The sequence below is a fragment of the Scomber scombrus genome, chromosome 16, assembly GCF_963691925.1.
Source record: "Scomber scombrus chromosome 16, fScoSco1.1, whole genome shotgun sequence".
Classification (NCBI taxonomy): Eukaryota; Metazoa; Chordata; class Actinopteri; order Scombriformes; family Scombridae; genus Scomber; species Scomber scombrus.
Genome location: NC_084985.1, coordinates 1,255,660 through 1,274,224, shown reverse-complemented (window position 1 = coordinate 1,274,224; position 18,565 = coordinate 1,255,660). Strand labels below are relative to the sequence as shown.

Sequence of the window (18,565 nt, the reverse complement as noted above, 5' to 3'; positions counted from 1 at the left end):
GTACAACGTTTTATCACTGTGTGAGTGGCCAGCTTTGACTCTGCTGACAGTAGTAAACTCCTGAATCTTCAGCCTGAACTCCATTGATGGTCAGAGTGTAGTCAGTCCAACGTGTAATCACACTTCCACTAAAACGATCTGAAACTCCAGTCTGACGGTTTGTAGTTGAATAAATCAGGAGTTTAGGAGCTTCTCCAGATTTCAGAACGTACCAGTGGAGGTTGCCACCAACACTTGAACTGGTTTTACATTTAATGTTGACAGTCTGTCCTGGAGCAACAGAGTGAGATCCAGGAGACTGAGTCAGGATGATTTGTCCTGATGAACCTGGAAAACATGAAAAAGAGGAGAAGGCTTATAGAGACAAAGATTGGAGAAAGATGATCAACATGAAAACAGAAGAGTATCATTTCTTTAACATGGAGAATAGATGGAAGAAGGTAAATGCTGCTTGTTTCAGTGTTTCTCCATCACAGCAGAACATCATTGTGGTGAACCTGGTTGCATCCTGAAGCCAAGTTTTCAGCAGAGAGTCTCACCCTGAACAAGGAGCCCCAGGGTGCCCAGCAGTAGAGTCAGTGACATCATCATTGTGCTGGCGGCGTGTCAGTGGCTCTGAAAGGTCTGGACAGCCACTGATCAACACTGGCCTCTTAACGGCTGGGAGCAGAGAGGCAGGACAGATATGCAAACACACAGAGTCAGTCAACTGTAGCTGTCCTCAACATATCATGCTGTTTCCTCCTCACTGCTGGGACAACTCTACATTTACATCATCCTCATGTAGATTAAAATAAAACCTGAATATGAAGTTCTCATTACACTCACTCTTGTGTTTGGTCTTCCATGTTTATCAGTCGGCTGAACTAAACTGGGATTGTTCCACAACTCTAAAAGGTGTGTGTTGTGTGTTGAGTCATTTTTCTATACTATCTGACAGCTAATATCTCAGGTCAATGAAGTTTGGGTAAATCAGTACAGCAAAACATTATTAAAATGTTGGAAGGCAAATATGTACGTTCAATTTGTTATTGATGCTTATGCGTGTGTTGTGTACATAATCTCTTACATGTCGAAGGCAGAAAGGGAGATGGGATTGTTGCTCTCTAATGCCCAAAGAGAAGCATCAAAGGACGGGAGTGTTAGTGCTAAAGAGGCAATGAGAAGTCTAGACCGAGTTTATCTACATAACAGAGATGTTTGTGCTCAAATACTTGTTTTTAAATGTTCAGTCTCTCCCTAACAATTTCAAACAGACGGACATATTTACTGCTTTCAAATTAAAAATAAAATCATGTTAAAATCAGGATTCATCAAAGTGATATCTGATATGACATTCAAGGATAAACAGGCTCTTGCTCCAGAATACATGTCTGAACTGCTCACCCCTTATGAACCAAATCACCATCTGAGATCCTCTGGTAAGGACCTCCCGGCTTTCCCAGATCATGTTTGGTAACTATGGCTGACTGAGACTTTGCTGTTAAGACCCCCGACTCTGAAACACCTCACTAGAGGAACTCAGGAGCACCACCTCAGTTTCAACATCCAAGTCTCCTCTTAAAACACATTTTTTACAGACAGGCTTTTCCTGCCCTCAACCTCTAGTCTGCAGGTATTTATTTTATAACTTTGTACTTGGTCTCTGAGGGGTTTTTAATTCTTGTTGTTTTGCCTTCATTTTTCCCATGATGCACTGAGCTCCTCGCTCCTCCTCCACTCTATCTGTTCATATCCATTCATCATTAATGCATTTCACTAACTTTACTTCTTCTCCAGTGTTTTTGTGCTCTGGAACTGTTCTCTTTATTTGAGGAACTTTCAGGTTGTTGAGGTGGGAGGAAAACTGATAGAGACAATATGGACATCATAAATCGTGTGTGTGTGTCATGAGCCGGTCAATATTAAGTCATGCAATGTACGAGGGAGACACCGATGCCGCAAGATACTGAGGAAACTACACGACTTATATGTCAGTTCAGTGTAATCCATGATGTATTTATGTCGCTTTCTGGCTTTGCAATTCTCAGTCATGCTCACTCTTGTGGTCCGGTTCTTTCTCATCACTTCCAATTTTGCAACTTAAATCAACTCCTATTTCAGTATTCTACAACTTCCATGGTTGTATATTTAAAAGATGTAACTACAACATATTATTTTCTTTGTTTGTTTCTTAAAATGTGGAATGGAGCACGGCCTGCTGGGAGGAAAGGGCTCATCCAATGAATGAACAGTTTGCAAAATCGGGTCAAGTCCAGTTCTCAAATGTAAACATAGAAACATATTTTTGGCGATTTTCAAGTCGCAGTTCAACATCTACTGCAGCGAACATGTTTCTGGAAGTGAGCACTATATAACTGCGACTTAAAAATCTCTAGTAATATGCTGTATATTTGTGAATTTGTGACGAATCTGCTGAAGGAAGCACAACACAACTGGAGCTGTTCGGAAAGGAAACCAGTTAAATTGGAAACCAGTTGGGACAAAACACCGGGCCCTCACTCCGCCGCTGTTATAATCTGTAATACAGTTTATTTATTTATTCTGATTATGGATTCATATTTGTTATCACATTAACATAGTGTTCTAAGTCAATAATAATTGTGTGTGTGTGTGTGTGTGTGTGTGTGTGTGTGTGTGTGTGTGTGTGTGTGTGTGTGTGTGTGTGTGTGTGTGTGTGTGTGTGTGTGTGTGTGTTCAGTGAACTGTATCAGTCTCTGCAGTAGCTTCCAGCTGCAGCAGTCAGTTCAGTTTCGGTTCAGTCTGACTGAGGGAGGTTTTTGTACGACGCTTTTTCACTGTGTGAACACATACTGACTGTTGATAGTGGTGCCCCCCTTACAGTAATAAACTGCTGCATCTTCAGCCTGTACTCCACTGATGGTCAGAGTGAAGTCAGAGTTTGATCCACTGCCTGAAAAACGACCTGGAATCCCTGATGCTCGAGTGGTAGCAAGATAAATGAGAAGTTTAGGAGTTTCTCCATCTCTCTGTTGGTACCAGGCTAAACAGGGGTTGGAACCACCACAATCTCCATCAACCTTATGACTGCTCTTACAGCTGATGGTTGCAGATCCTCCAACATCAGATCTCACTGCTGCAGGCTGAGTCACTGTGACCTGGCCTCTGGACTCTGAGGATACAGAGACAAAAACATAAAGCAGCATCATGGTTTTGTGGGCTTCATTTCAGAGGGACGGATGTTCATAGAGGAGAGGAGTTTGATTCTCTGGACTTTACCTGTGAAGCAGCAGCAGAGGAGAGTCCAGATGAGGACGGAGATCAAAGTCATGTTTTTGATGAGGAGGATTTCTGTGGCTTCTGTTGTCATGAAGGACAGCTGTCAGTCATCCAGTGTTCAACTCTCAGGACTATAAACTCTCCCAGAGCACTGGAGCATGGTGCTGCTGATGCAAAGTGGCTCTCTATGGAAATGCTCTGACTGACTCCAACAGGGACTTGGATTACTCTGATGATGCTGTTTAATCAATGGATCAATCAACTTATCAGAGTATTGATTCAGAATGTGTCAGTGATCATTTTAAGGTGATTTGGGATTCATGTGTATTGACAGCAGAATGTAATTTGTTATATTTAAATGTATTACCACAAACACTTAATATGAATTCAATAAAAATTAACATATTTTAAATAAAATTACATATATATGAAATGCGTATCACTGTGTTGTTGTCAGTTGTCAAATTACGTTAAAAATGTGACAAACAAGAGTCTAATTTTAGTGAGTTTGTTTGTGTCAAAGTCAGAGAGCCGTGTCTCTCTACAGTGAGAGGTTTTTGTACGACGGCTCAATGAGTTTGTATCACTGTGGTACACGTTCGGTGGAGGAACCAGACTGGATGTTGGAAGTAAGTCAAATGTTTAAAATATTTATCATTTCAACAGATTATTTAATTGTTTTCCTTTATATTAGACAGTTTTTTTGCATCCACTTTCATGTCAAACTGTTTTTTATACATAATTTGCACTTAGAGACAAAGACCACTTTTGCATTTAAAGCTCAGAAACTTGCTGTAAAGACAATAAAACATTAATTTAGACGATAAATCATTAATTTAACAACTTTGACAGTAAAGTTACATTTTTAGAGCTTGTAGTTTTAGTTCAGTCTCAAAGTCAGAGAGCCGTGTCTCTCTACAGTGAGAGGTTTTTGTACGACGGCTCAATGAGTTTGTATCACTGTGGTACACGTTCGGTGGAGGAACCAGACTGGATGTTGGAAGTAAGTTTCTGCTCAAATGATAAATACAATATTGTAAAATAGTGTTTTGAATTAAGCTTTTGAATGCTTACAGTAGATAAATATATCATTTTTATTTCGGCACTTTTAGTATTCATGTTGTATTTCTCCTTCTTTACCATGGAGGATAACTCAGAGCAGCTTCACTAAACTGTTCTTTACACATTCCTGTCAGACTGAAATTTAATAACTTGACATGTAGAAAAGATGAAGATTTAGATGCATTTTAAAGTGATTTTTTAATAATAATTTTTAATTTTTCGATTCAGTTTTTTACCATTGATCGGAATATAATGTGTTCAAATGAAATGAAGCAGAGTGATGATAACAATGGGTGTTTAAAAATGTGCCAAATTTCTGATCTCTGTATTGTTTCAAATGTAGTTTGAAGTCATTTGAACAGTTTGCTAAGTGATGTTTGAAATCAGCTGGTGGTCAGTTCATCTTCTGTGTTTGGTGATGTTTCCAGTGAGTGTTGTAATGTAATGCTTTGTTAACATTTTTGATGATTTTGATGAGAAAGTTATGAAATCTTGTTGTTTTATTTGCAGTGTAGTTTGATATATTTCAGGTCAAACTGTACGATGATTCTTTCTGTGCTGATCTGCATGAGAGGTTTCTTAAAGGGAAGTGAAACAATGTGTGAGTGAGTGACTGGTGGAGCAGAAAAAGCATCTGACACAAACTCCTTAAAGGGGAAAATCCACTCTCACACAGTAAAGGTGTCCAAGTGTCTGGTGTTTGACAGCTGTGTGGCCCCTGTCCTCTAATGTGATTGGTGTCTCCTAGGTGATGTCCGTCCCACCCTGACGGTGCTGCCCCCCTCCAGCCAGGAGCTGCAGCAGGGGAAGGCCACGCTCACGTGTCTGGCCAACAAGGGCTTCCCCTCAGACTGGAGTCTGGCCTGGAAGGTGGACGGCAGCAGCAGCAGCAGCTGGGAGCAGAGCAGGAGCCCCGGGGTGCTGCAGCAGGACGGCCACTACAGCTGGAGCAGCACCCTGAGGCTCACTGCAGACCAGTGGAGGAAGGTGGGCTCTGTGACCTGTGAGGCCACCCAGGGCTCCCAGACTCCACTCTCAGAGACACTGAGGAGAGACCAGTGTTCCCAGTCCTGACCTGACTCACTGGGACTCTGCTACTGGTTTTACTCTGCTACTGCTCTCACTCTGATCTCTGCAACTCTGTTTTTTCTCCCTCTGTCTCTTTAAATGTTGCAGTAATGATGTTTCTTGCATTTTTTTTTAATATTTCAAGAAAAATAAAGACGTGTTCATCAAATCAATGATATTTGCAGCTTTTTTATTATTATAATGATCATATTAATCTCTCTTAATGATATCAGTGTTTCCAGACGTTTATCCGCCCAAAAGCTCTCAGATGTTGATGACAGATGGAGGAAATAACTTTCTGGAGAGATCTCTCAAAATACTCAAAAATTTTAAAAAACAGGCTGACTGCAAAACTTAATGACGTGTTTACTTTAAAGGCCTTTTCTCTGTACGTTTGCTGACTAAAGTTACAAGATTACAAAAACTTAAGAAAACTAAGATTAAGAATAACTAAAGATTAAGAGAATAAGATAAGGTGACAAAAGCAAGAGTGTTTGAGGTGAAGGAAAGAAACGATGAACAGAGCAAAACCTGAAACAACAGAAAGGAAAACTTTGGTGCAACTAGTTTTTGTCCTGGGGAGGGCTCGTGTGTCAGCCAATCAGATTCATCACAAGCTATCTTTGAGGATCTAATTTTCAACTTTTCATCATCATCATTCATTCAGTATTTAATCCTGATTATAAAATGCATACTATAACATAGTAACAGGAACACAGGATGCATCATTCTGGCATTAATATGACATCAGCTTGATTCATTAAAACCTGAAAAGGATTAATATGATCAACACATTGTTATTCTACTTATTCCATGATAGATAATTGATTATCACCATAATGTAAGCATAAAATATGTGTAACATTTTCTCACATTAAGTAACATTCTCATACCAACATTTGTGTTTATGAAAGCAGAAAGTATAATGACAGTTCTTCAAATACCCATTTATCTGTGATCTCTGTAATAGCTGTTACAATGGAGGTTTCTTTAGGTAATTGATATTGATATAAGTAATTGGTATTGTTTAAACCATATTATTGACCAAGGGGTTTTTCTACAAGTTTTAACACTAATTCTCACTTTCATGGTCTGTGTGGTTTCAGGACACAAAGAGGGGGAAGTCAGGAATGTGTCTTTTAATTTATGACGGTGGTCTGTGTGACTCTAATCTGATGGTAGAAAGAAGTCTCTCCGATAAGTTATGACGTCCGAAGGAGACACCAAAATCTGTCTTACATTACTTTCATGTAGTTCTTGTCACTTTGGGTTGCTCCAAGGAATGTTAATGGATCTTTGTTTGTCCAAAAGAGAGATGATGTCAGTCTCTATATCAAACCTGGTCCAATTTACTCATCTGAGGGTCAAAGGTGACTCTGACCAGATGATGTTCTGAGCCGTACTGATGCTGTGTCCGCTACACTGTATTAGATTAAACAATACATTTAATGGAATTTAATTTCCTGAAGAGTTGTAAAATGTAATGTTTTGTTACTGTGAAATGAATAAATGAAATGATCAGTTATTAAGAGCTGAAAGTCTTTGGTATTGTTCGCCTCTGATGTTGAGCACGTTCAATCTTTCAATGCTTAACAAACTGTGTTCATGTTAATTTCCTACAATTGCTCTTTTAATAATAATGTGTTATATAGTCAAATATTTTAAAAACTAAAAAGATAGAAAAAACCTGAAAATGTTGTCTTATAAATCATGATTTAACTTTTATTACACTACCTTTTTCATGAAGATTCAACATTAAATTCTTCAGCTGTGTTTGATTCTGACTCTGAGTGAGACTCACTCTAACACAGTGATCCTGTTCTGACACTGAATCAACTAAATAATCTTAAAAATTATACTTACTTTAAATAACTAAAAGAATAATTATAGAGTTATTGCTGTAATAAGTGAGGTCTTTTATGTCAAACCTCTGTTGTTTTGGTCTGAGTGCAGCTGTTGAGTCAGATCAGTTCCTCTCCAGCTGAGGGAGGTTTTTGTACGACGTTGTATCACTGTGTGAACGGGAAGCCGTTACTATGCTGACAGTAGTAAACTCCTGAATCTTCAGCCTGAACTCCACTGATGGTCAGAGTGTAGTCAGTGCCTGATTTACTTCCACTAAAACGATCTGAAACTCCAGACTGACGGGTTGTAGCTTGATAAATCAGGAGTTTAGGAGCTTCTCCAGATTTATGAAGGTACCAGTGGAGCCAGCTACCAACACCTGAACTGGTTTTACATCTGATGGAGACAGTCTGTCCTGGAGCAACAGAGTGAGATCCAGGAGACTGAGTCAGGATGATTTGTCCTGATGAACCTGGAAAACATGAAAAAGAGGAGAAGGCTTATTGAGACAAATCCAGCTTGGAGAAAGATGATCAACATGAAAACAGAAGAGTATCATTTCTTTAACATGGAGAATAGATGGAAGAAGGTAAATGCTGCTTGTTTCAGTGTTTCTCCATCACAGCAGAACATCATTGTGGTGAACCTGGTTGCATCCTGAAGCCAAGTTTTCAGCAGAGAGTCTCACCCTGAACAAGGAGCCCCAGGGTGCCCAGCAGTAGAGTCAGTGACATCATCATTGTGCTGGCGGCGTGTCAGTGGCTCTGAAAGGTCTGGACAGCCACTGATCAACACTGGCCTCTTAACGGCTGGGAGCAGAGAGGCAGGACAGATATGCAAACACACAGAGTCAGTCAACTGTAGCTGTCCTCAACATATCATGCTGTTTCCTCCTCACTGCTGGGACAACTCAACATTTACATCATCCTCATGTACATTAACATAAAGCCCGAATGTGAAGTACTCATTACACTCACTCTTGTGTTTGGTCTTCCATGTTTATCAGTCGGTGGAACCAAACTGGGATTGTTCCACAGCTATAAAAGGTGTGTGTTGTGTGTTGAGTCATTTTTCTATACTATCTGACAGCTAATATCTCAGGTTAATGAAGTTTGGGTAAATCAGTACAGCAAAACATTATTAAAATGTTGGAAAGCAAATGTGTACGTTCAATTTGTTCATGATGCTTATGCGTGTGTTGTGTACATAATTTCTTAAATGTCGAAGGCAGAAAGGGAGATGGGATTGTTGCTCGCTAATGCCCAAAGAGAAGAATCAAAGGACGGGAGTGTTAGTGCTAAAGAGGCATTGAGAAGTCTAGACAGAGTTTATCTACATAACAGAGATGTGTGTGCTCATGTTTCACTTTTTTCACTTTTAAGCTAAATCCATTTTCCTACTACTCAAATACTTGTTTTACTTTGCTGGTTTACAAAACCATTTTCAGTCTCTCCCTAACTATTTCAAACAGAAGGACATGTTAACTGCTTTTACATTAAAAATGCAATCATGTAAAAGTCAGGATTTATCAAAGTGATATCTGATTAATAATTATCAATTTAACTTCTGTGAGCTCTGTCAGTTGGGTTGTAAGTATTTAAATGTATGATCAAAATGTTTTGTGTTTTTTGCTCATTATTTATTAAACTTGAGGTTTGCAGCAGTGAAAATTATCAAATCCATCAAAGAAACAACAGTTTATTTCTCCTGAAAACTTTAAATATTTTTCTTCACCGTTGAACACTTGAAAGTATTTTTCAATTTTAAGGTGGATTTTTTCCCTCTTCTTGTTTCAGCATCTGGAGGGCAACAGAGGAACACTGCACACCCTCCTGCTGCTGCAAACTGACAGAAAAAAAAAACACAATAATCACTGAAACTGTTTTACACTTTATTTCTTCTCAGCAGAATTTCAAGACCTCAAAATATCACAATATGAAAATGATCAAAAAACATTGTTACAGTAATACATACAATAAAACAGACTAGCAAAACTGTCAAATCATTAAATAGAATAATATAGTATAACATATAGGAAATATTCACATGCATAGTTTAAAATTGAAAAAGCAGTTTTTAAACAATAACAGCTTTCAACATAAAGTTACATTCCAGTGGTTTGACTTTGTAAAGTTGTAAATGACCTGAGATTGAACATGCATTATAAGACTATCAGTGTTATACCTTTATATTAAAGTGCTTCCATTGATGCTGTTAACTACAATAAACGTCTACACAGACGGCAGAGATATGTTGCTGTCTGTCACAGTGTTAAACTGATTCAGTCTTTATCCTTTAGTAGAGTTAAATTATATTTATATAGGTTGTTTGCTACACTGACTGTAAAATGGTCTGGACTCCCTAATGCTCAAGTGATAAGATAGTTAATGAGTAGTTTAAGAGTTTCACCATCTTTGTGTTCATAACAGGCTAAATAGTGATTTACTCCAAACATAAACTCTCTGACTGGTCCTACAGCTGATGGAGACAGATCCTCCCAGAGCAGATGCCACTGCTGCAGGCTGAATGAATGTGTTTAAGTCAATCTTTCTCTGAAACTAAGGAATCTTTGAGCAGGTGGACCCATTGCAGAGACCAAAGGCAAAAGCAGAACTAAACTAAAAGGTCTTTAATTTTGAAATTGCAGGTAAGAAACAAAACTAGCTGAACAAGTCTGAATACACAGATCAGAACCAGAACAAATGTTCCAACAAAGACTTAAATACTGACTGAAATAATGGAGGAATGGGGAACAGGTGACTAGACACAGGTGCAGGATGGGAGTGATTGGCTGGGAAAGACACTGGGAGCAGAGCAGGGCTGACGAACATGATGCAGGGCAGGTGTGCAGGGAAAGTGTGGAGGGAAAAGCTGAACAGAGTCGGACACACATACAACACAAAGACTAAAGAATAAGAATAAAACATCATGAAGAAAGAGAACAGACCAACTAATAAAAGGCAACCAAAGTAATAATTCAGTCTTTTGACAAAAGAAAATAAGCCTTCTCCCTCACAGGTCCAGTCTTCACAAATAAAGTCTGAAGGCATCTGGTGGACAATAGTTACTAAGGAACATAAAGACAGACTCTTAAGAGCAGGAGGGTCTAACAGGGAGTCCAAATCAGCCCACTGGATAACTTTGTAAACCATGAAAATTGCAGAAAATAATTCCAATTTTTCAATAAAAAACAAATGTACAGGTTTATTTTCGCTCAACTTTCACAGTCGAGGTTTCTGATCTGCCTGTGAACGTCCAACATCAGATAACTGACTTGTGATTCATATAAAACAAACACTTGAATGACTTTCTGAAACTAGCAGCTGTTGTACCTACCTGTGAAACCCACTGAACCTGGATCTCTGAGTTATCTTATTGACTGCTTTAATGACCTGAAACATTTGGATGTCAAACAATTTCCTCCAACTCTTGTGTTTGGTCTTCTATGTTTATCGGCATAACCAAACTGGGATTTTTCCACAGCTCTAAAAGGTGTGTGTTGTGTGTTGAGTAATTTTTCTATACTACCTGACAGCTAATATCTCAGGTCTATGAAGTTTGGGTAAATCAGTACAGCAAAACATTATTAAAATGTTGGAAGGCAAATGTCTACTTTCAATTTGTTTTTGATACTTATGCGTGTGTTGTGTACATAATCTCTTACATGTCGAAGGCAGAAAGGGAGATGGGATTGTTGCTCACTAATGCCCAAAGAGAAGCATCAAAGGACGGAAGTGTTAGTGCTAAAGAGGCATTGAGAAGTGTAGACAGAGTTTATCTACATAACAGAGATGTGTGTGCACAAATACTTGTTTTAAAAACTTTTTTCACTTTTAAGCCAAAACCATTTTCAGTCTCTCCCTAACAATTTCAAACAGAAGGACATGTTAACTGCTTTCACATTAAAAATACAGTCATATAAAAGTGAGGATTCATCAAAGTGGTATCTGATTAATAATTATCAGTTTAACTTCTGTGAGCTCTGTCAGTTGGGTTGTAAGTATTTAAATTCATGATCAAAATGTTTTGTGTTTTTTTTTTGCTGATTATTTATTAAACTTGAGGTTTGCAGCAGTGAAAATGATCAAATTCATCAAAGAAACAACAGTTTATTAATCTTGAAAACTTTAAATATTTTTCTTCACCGTTGAACACTTGAAAGTATTTTTCAATTTTAAGGTGGATTTTTCCTTCTTCTTGTTTCAGCATCTGGAGGGCAACAGAGGAACACTGCACACCTTCCTGCTGCTGCAAACTGACAGAAAAACACAAGAATCACTGCAACTGAAACAAAACTAGCTGAACAAGTCTGAATACACAGAGCAGAACCAGAACAAATAATCCAACAAAGACTTAAATACTGACTGAAATAATGGGGGAATGGGGAACAGGTGACTAGACACAGGTGCAGGCTGGGAGTGATTGGCTGGGAAAGACACTGGGAGCAGAGCAGGGCTGATGAACAAGATGCAGGGCAGGTGTGCAGGGAAAGTGTGGAGGGAAAAGCTGAACAGAGTCGGACACACATACAACTCAAAGACTAAAGAATAAGAATAAAACAGCATGAAGAAAGAGAACAGACCAACTAATAAAAGGCAACCAAAGTAATAATAAAGTCTTTCAAAAAAGAAAATAAGCCTTCTCCCTCACAGGTCCAGTCTTCACAAATAAAGTCTGAAGGCATCTGGTGGACAATAGTTACTAAGGAACATAAAGACAGACTCTTAAGAGCAGGAGGGTCAAACAGGGAGTCCAAATCAGCCCACTGGATAACTTTGCAATCCATGAAAATTGCAGAGGATAATTCCAATTTTTCAATAAAACACAACTGAACAGGTTTATTTTCGCTCAACTTTCACAGTCGAGGTTTCTGATCCGCCTGTGAACGTCCAACATCAGATAACTGACTTGTGATTCATATAAAACAAACACTTGAATGACTTTCTGAAACTACCAGCTGCTCAGGATTTGACTCCTAATATTGATGCACTTGTGAAGGCTGAGAGGAGCAAGTTAAACTGTGAGGAGCCTACTTCATGTAAAATGCTGCTTCAGAGGTTTTCCACCCTGAACAGAAAACAATGAATACATACTGTTGTTATATTTAAACCTTTCATACATTAAACATTGTGCAAAATAATCTGTAAGAGACACAATCATGGCTGGATTTTCCATATGGGCAATCTGGTTTTGTTCGTTTTTGTTTGTTTTGGGTTTTTTTGTCGGGTTCCACATAAATACAACTCATGGCTCACTCAGGTCAGTCTTTTTAAATTTACTTCAATGCAACTAAATAGTTTCCTTTCGTTTCTTTCAGGTCATCAGAACAAAGTTGTGACTGTGTTTATTCCACTGTGAGACCAAAAATATCTTGATTATTATCTGTAATACAATTGATTTATATATTCTGATAATAGATTCATATTTGTTATCACATGTATATAGTGTTTTAAGTCAGTCTTATAAGTGTGTGTGTGTGTGTGTGTGTGTGTGTGTGTGTGTGTGTGTGTGTGTGTGTGTGTGTGTGTGTGTGTGTGTGTGTGTGTGTGTGTGTTCAGTGAACTGTATCAGTCTCTGCAGTAGCTTCCAGCTGCAGCAGTCAGTTCAGTTTCGGTTCAGTCTGACTGAGGGAGGTTTTTGTACGACGCTTTTTCACTGTGTGAACACCGGTCCACTGTGATGACTCTGACAGTAATAATCTGCTGCATCTTCAGCCTGAACTCCACTGATGGTCAGAGTGAAGTCAACTCCATTCCCTGCTCCACTTCCAGTGAATTTGGAGGAGATTCCTGAAAATCTGGCTGATGTTAGGTAGATCAGAAGTTTAGGAGCTTCTCCAGTTTTCTGTTGGTACCAGGCCAGAAAGTATTGTGAACCAGAGTACTGAGTAACTTGTCTATTAGCTTTACAGTCAATAGAGGCAGTTTGACCGAGCTGCACTGATTTGGCTGCTGGCTGAGTCACAACAACATTTTGTCCAACAGACCCTGAAGAGAGAGAAGAAACACTGGACATGAGATGGTGAGGTGAAACTCAGCTACACTCCAAATGACAGAAAAACGATTTTCCTCACCCTGAATGAAGCAGAGGAGAGTCCAGATGAGGACGGAGATCAAAGTCATGTTTTTGATGAGGAGGATTTCTGTGGCTTCTGTTGTCATGAAGGACAGCTGTCAGTCATCCAGTGTTCAACTCTCAGGACTATAAACTCTCCCAGAGCACTGGAGCATGGTGCTGCTGATGCAAAGTGGCTCTCTATGGAAATGCTCTGACTGACTCCAACAGGGACTTGGATTACTATGATGATGCTGTTTAATCAATGGATCAATCAACTTATCACAGTATTGATTCATAATGTGTCAGTGATCATTTTATGTAGATTTGGTTTGATGATGTCAGACAAATTTCTTTCAGTACATCTTCTGTCTGATTTAATTTAATATTTAAAGGATCAATTTTACTTTTAGACAAATTTAACAATAAATATGTAAAGATGTGATTAACTGCTTAAATTGTGGCACTTTTTAATTGGATATCATGAGAAATAAATATATATTTTTTGAAAGCAGGAACTGTTTTTGTAGAGTTTGTTTGTGTCAAAGTCAGAGAGCCGTGTCTCTCTACAGTGAGAGGTTTTTGTACGACGGCTCAATGAGTTTGTATCACTGTGGTTCACGTTCGGTGGAGGAACCAGACTGGAAGTTAACTGTAAGTACATTTAACTTCTAAATAATCTCAGATTCATCATTTATTATGTTTTCAGTCAATAAATTCAGGCTTTACTTCAATATTTTGGATTGTAGTTTTATAAATGTAATATTCCTGCAGTGATCACTACAGGCTTCACTGTGATACAGATAAAAATACATCAGATGAAAAAACTCTTTAGTTACACAGAAATTATAATTTAGACAGTTTCTACATTCTTATCATTTATATTGTTCTTTTAAAGTACAGCTGCTTATTGAAGACAATAATTTGACTCATAATTGTGTCCTTATTATCTGGAAACATTTCATGTGTTTTACTCAGTCTTCCTCTCAGATTCATGAATTTAATGATAATTATTATTCTCACTATAGACAATGAATACCATAATATCTCTTGAGGTCATTTAAACACATGCTTATTTAGAAGGATTCATTTTCCAGCACATAAAATATGTGTCAGTAGTGCAGTCTGTCTGTGTTGATGGTTCAGTATTGATAAATGTGTAAATGATGAGAAACAACTCATTTAAAACTCACACATGCTCAAGTAAAAGTGTTTAATTCTTTCTGTAATACATAACATTAAATGGTTTAACACTGATGTTTAAGTGTGTTACTGAAACTAAAGTAGGAGTTTTCAGTTTGAAACTTTTTATCTTTAGTACTGAAACCTGTCTGTTGCCATGGTTCATCAGTGATGCCTGTCTGTTGCCATGGTTACTGAGCTCAGAGAGGGAAGTGAAACACTGAAGACCAGTTTGATCCAATCTCAGAAAGAGCAACAGAACCAGCAGCCTCCTCTGCTGCAACCAACAGGGTGGAGTTTATTTTCTCTTTGTATGAACTTTCTTCATGTTGTCTTTCTGTCTCCTCCTCCAGTGGGTCGAGTCGCCCCCACCCTGACGGTGCTGCCCCCCTCCAGCCAGGAGCTGCAGCAGGGGAAGGCCACGCTCACGTGTCTGGCCAACAAGGGCTTCCCCTCAGACTGGAGTCTGGCCTGGAAGGTGGACGGCAGCAGCAGCAGCAGCAGCAGCAGCAGCTGGGAGCAGAGCAGGAGCCCCGGGGTGCTGCAGCAGGACGGCCACTACAGCTGGAGCAGCACCCTGAGGCTCACTGCAGACCAGTGGAGGAAGGTGGGCTCTGTGACCTGTGAGGCCACCCAGGGCTCCCAGTCTCCACTCTCAGAGACACTGAGGAGAGACCAGTGTTCCCAGTCCTGACCTGACTCACTGGGACTCTGTTACTGGTTTCACTCCGCTACTGCTCTCACTCTGATGTCTTTAACTCTCTCTGTCTCTTTCTGTCTATTTCTCTCTTCACAATCATCACATTTCTCAAGTGTGTTATTTTTTTGCTTGCAGTAATTCTGATATTCTCTGTATGTTAAAACAATAAAGACATATTAATCAAATCATTTGTCTCAATGCATCTTATTACAATAATAACTTACATCATAAGTCCCTTTTTTATTATTTACAGAAGATCAATTAAATCTACAGAGACTGAGTTTGTCTCTCGGTCACAGAATTAATCAGAGTTCATCGTTTTAAAGATTTAACAAAGAAATGATGGGATTATATAATGCAGGACACATCTTATAGTTCTATCACTGCAGTCTGACATTAACTGTGTTTAGCTGTGGTTTCCTAAAGCAGGCAGGAGATGGTGTGAGAGGATGAAAGGAGACAATTTCAAGTAAAATAATGAGTCATTCCTACATGATGCCCTTCACATGTGTCCTCTCTTTCCTCTCTGTACCATATTGTTCTGTATATTGTTCTGTATTATAGCAGTAGGATGGAGGAGCAGAGACAGGAAGCTTGTAGACACATTGTGGGATTGACTGGTGCAATGCTGTATTGATGTGCTGCTGGATAATAAAAGCTGATTCATATACAGTTTGAAACCAGAAGTTTACATAAACTGTATAAAAAGACATAACCTTTTTTTCTCACTGTTTGACTTTATATCAGACGAAACACTTCCTGTTTAGATCAGTTAGGATTAAAAAAAAATGTATATTTGCTAAATGCCAGAATAATGAGAGAGACAATTTTGTATTACTTTCTTAAACGTCAGAAGTTTACATACACTAAGGACATGTCTCCAAAAATTAAGGTCTTTGTCCCTGTGTGCATTTGTTACTGTGATCTGGCTTTTTTTATGTTGCTTTTGGAGTAATGGCTTCTTCCTCGCTGAGTGTCGGTCCAGGACTCATTTCACTGTGGATAATGACACTCTCTCACCAGCTTCAGCCAGCATCTTCACAAGGTCTTTTGCTTTTGTTCTGGGGTTGAAGCTTATAGTTAGGGTTCCAGCTCCTAGTTTATGCTGCTATAGGCTTAGACTGCCGGGGGACTCCCATGATGCACTTAGCTCCTCTCTCCTCCTCTCTCTCTCTCTATCCATCCATCTATATCCATTAACATTCATGTACTATTAATGCATCAATAAGCTAAACTTCTTCCCCGGAGTTGTCTGTGCTTTCTTGTCTCACAGGTAATCTGGACCTGTAGACGTCCGGATGACAGATTCCAGTCCCGGACCTTCTAGCTTCAATGTTTATTTTCAATGTGCTTCTCTCTCTCTCTCTCCTTCCTCTCTCTCTCCTCTCATTCCTCTCTCCTTCCTCTCTCTCCTCTCTCTCCTCTTTACTCCAACTGGTTGAGGCAGATGTTCTCCCACTGTGAGTCTGGTTCTGAGGTTTCTTCCTGTCAAAAGGGAGTTTTTTCTCTCCACTGTCACCAAGTGCTGCTCATGTGGGAATGTTGGGTCTCTTTAAAATTAAAACCTGAAGAGTTCAGTTTAGACCTGCTCTATGTGTAAAGTGCCTTGAGATGACTTTGTTGTGCTATACAAATAAAGATTGATTGATTGATTGATTGATTGATTGATTGATTGATTGATACACACATTTCGCACCAAAGCACGTTCATCTCTGGGACACAGAACCCGTCTCCTTCCTGAGCGGTATGATGGCTGGACATTCCCATGGTGTTTATATTTGAGTATAATTGTTTGAACAGATTAACGTGGCACCTTCAGGCATCTGGAAATTGTGCCTAAGGATGAACCAGACTTGTGGAAGTTCACAATTCTCTTCCTGATATCTTGGCTGATTTCGTTTCATTTCTCCATGATGTCACACGGACAGGAAGCAGTGTGTTTGAGGTGTTCCTTAAAATACATCCACAGGTGTGCCTCTAATTAACTCAAATGTTGTCAATTAACCAGAATCAGAAGCTTCCAAAGCCATGACATCATCATCTGGGCTTTCCCAAATTGTTTAAAGGCAAAGTAATCTTAGTGTATGTAAACTTCTGACTTTGAAGAAAGTAATAAAAAATGGTCTAAAAAATTCTTTCTCATTATTCTGGCAATTTGTCTGAAAACAAAGGTGATGGTGTCTTTGAAGTAGTGAAATGCTCTTCCTATAGACAAACCATCTGTGGTCTCTGTTGATGCCTTTAAAAAGCAGCTGAAGACTCATTTATTCAAACTGGCCTTTGTCTCACCTTGTGCTGCCTACTGTTTGTATTTTGTGTGTTTTTAAGGAATGTTGTTGCTTATGTTTTACTGTTGTTTATTTCATTATATCTGATATTGTACTATTTTCATGGTCTTATTTCCTTAACTGTTTTAATCCTGTGAAGCACTTTGTCACCTTGCTGTGTGAAAGCTGCTTTATTAAATAAACTTTACTGATGTATTTACTTACAGGCTTGAAATTAAAGGTGAACGTCCCTTTATGGTTGAGACTTCTAATGTGTGTGTGTGTGTGTGTGTGTGTGTGTGTGTGTGTGTGTGTGTGTGTGTGTGTGTGTGTGTGTGTGTGTGTGTGTGTGTGTGTGTGTGTGTGTGTGTGTTCAGTGAACTGTATCAGTCTCTGCAGTAGCTTCCAGCTGCAGCAGTCAGTTCAGTTTCTGTTCAATCTGACTGAGGGAGGTTTTTGTACGACGCTTTTTCACTGTGTGAACACCCACTGACTGTTGATAACATGAAAACTCTGACAGTAATAAACTGCTGCATCTTCAGCCTGAACTCCACTGATGGTCAGAGTGAAGTCAGAGTTTGATCCACTGCCTGAAAAACGACCTGGAATCCCTGATGCTCGATCATCAGCAGCGTAAATGAGCAGTTTAGGAGTTTCTCCATCTCTCTGTTGGTACCAGGCTAAAAACCACCCAGTATAAACATCCTGACTGGTCATACAGTTGATGGTTGCAGATCCTCCCAGTTCAGATCTCACTGCTGCAGACTGAGTCACTGTGACCTGGCCTCTGGACTCTGAGGATACAGAGACAAAAACATAAAGCAGCATCATGGTTTTGTGGGCTTCATTTCAGAGGGACGGATGTTCATAGAGGAGAGGAGTTTGATTCTCTGGACTTTACCTGTGAAGCAGCAGCAGAGGAGAGTCCAGATGAGGACGGAGATCAAAGTCATGTTTTTGATGAGGAGGATTTCTGTGGCTTCTGTTGTCATGAAGGACAGCTGTCAGTCATCCAGTGTTCAACTCTCAGGACTATAAACTCTCCCAGAGCACTGGAGCATGGTGCTGCTGATGCAAAGTGGCTCTCTATGGAAATGCTCTGACTGACTCCAACAGGGACTTGGATTACTCTGATGATGCTGTTTAA

At 39.3% G+C, this 18,565-nt stretch overlaps 6 gene segments (V, D, J or C); 2 read left to right on the top strand and 4 right to left on the bottom strand.

Annotated features, from left to right (window-relative positions):
- Positions 1-13: 13 nt before the first annotated feature.
- On the bottom strand, positions 14-591 carry LOC133996754 (immunoglobulin kappa variable 3-15-like). The segment is given in 2 exon segments: positions 14-327; positions 540-591. Coding segments are annotated over 2 exon segments (366 nt in total).
- Positions 592-3,829: 3,238 nt separating this feature from the next.
- LOC133996300 (Ig kappa-b4 chain C region-like) lies at positions 3,830-5,376 on the top strand (the record flags this gene model as incomplete). The annotated part of the segment is given in 2 exon segments: positions 3,830-3,869; positions 5,051-5,376. Coding segments are annotated over 2 exon segments (366 nt in total), but the record flags the coding sequence as incomplete, so codon positions are not given.
- Positions 5,377-7,379: 2,003 nt separating this feature from the next.
- On the bottom strand, positions 7,380-7,955 carry LOC133996269 (immunoglobulin kappa variable 1D-12-like). The segment is given in 2 exon segments: positions 7,380-7,687; positions 7,904-7,955. Coding segments are annotated over 2 exon segments (360 nt in total).
- A 4,912-nt stretch (positions 7,956-12,867) lies between these two features.
- On the bottom strand, positions 12,868-13,370 carry LOC133996753 (immunoglobulin kappa variable 4-1-like). The segment is given in 2 exon segments: positions 12,868-13,202; positions 13,289-13,370. Coding segments are annotated over 2 exon segments (384 nt in total).
- Positions 13,371-13,889: 519 nt separating this feature from the next.
- LOC133996290 (Ig kappa-b4 chain C region-like) lies at positions 13,890-15,277 on the top strand (the record flags this gene model as incomplete). The annotated part of the segment is given in 2 exon segments: positions 13,890-13,923; positions 14,805-15,277. Coding segments are annotated over 2 exon segments (375 nt in total), but the record flags the coding sequence as incomplete, so codon positions are not given.
- A 2,612-nt stretch (positions 15,278-17,889) lies between these two features.
- Positions 17,890-18,408, bottom strand: LOC133996751 (Ig kappa chain V region 3547-like). The segment is given in 2 exon segments: positions 17,890-18,212; positions 18,320-18,408. Coding segments are annotated over 2 exon segments (375 nt in total).
- Between the last annotated feature and the right edge of the window lie 157 nt (positions 18,409-18,565).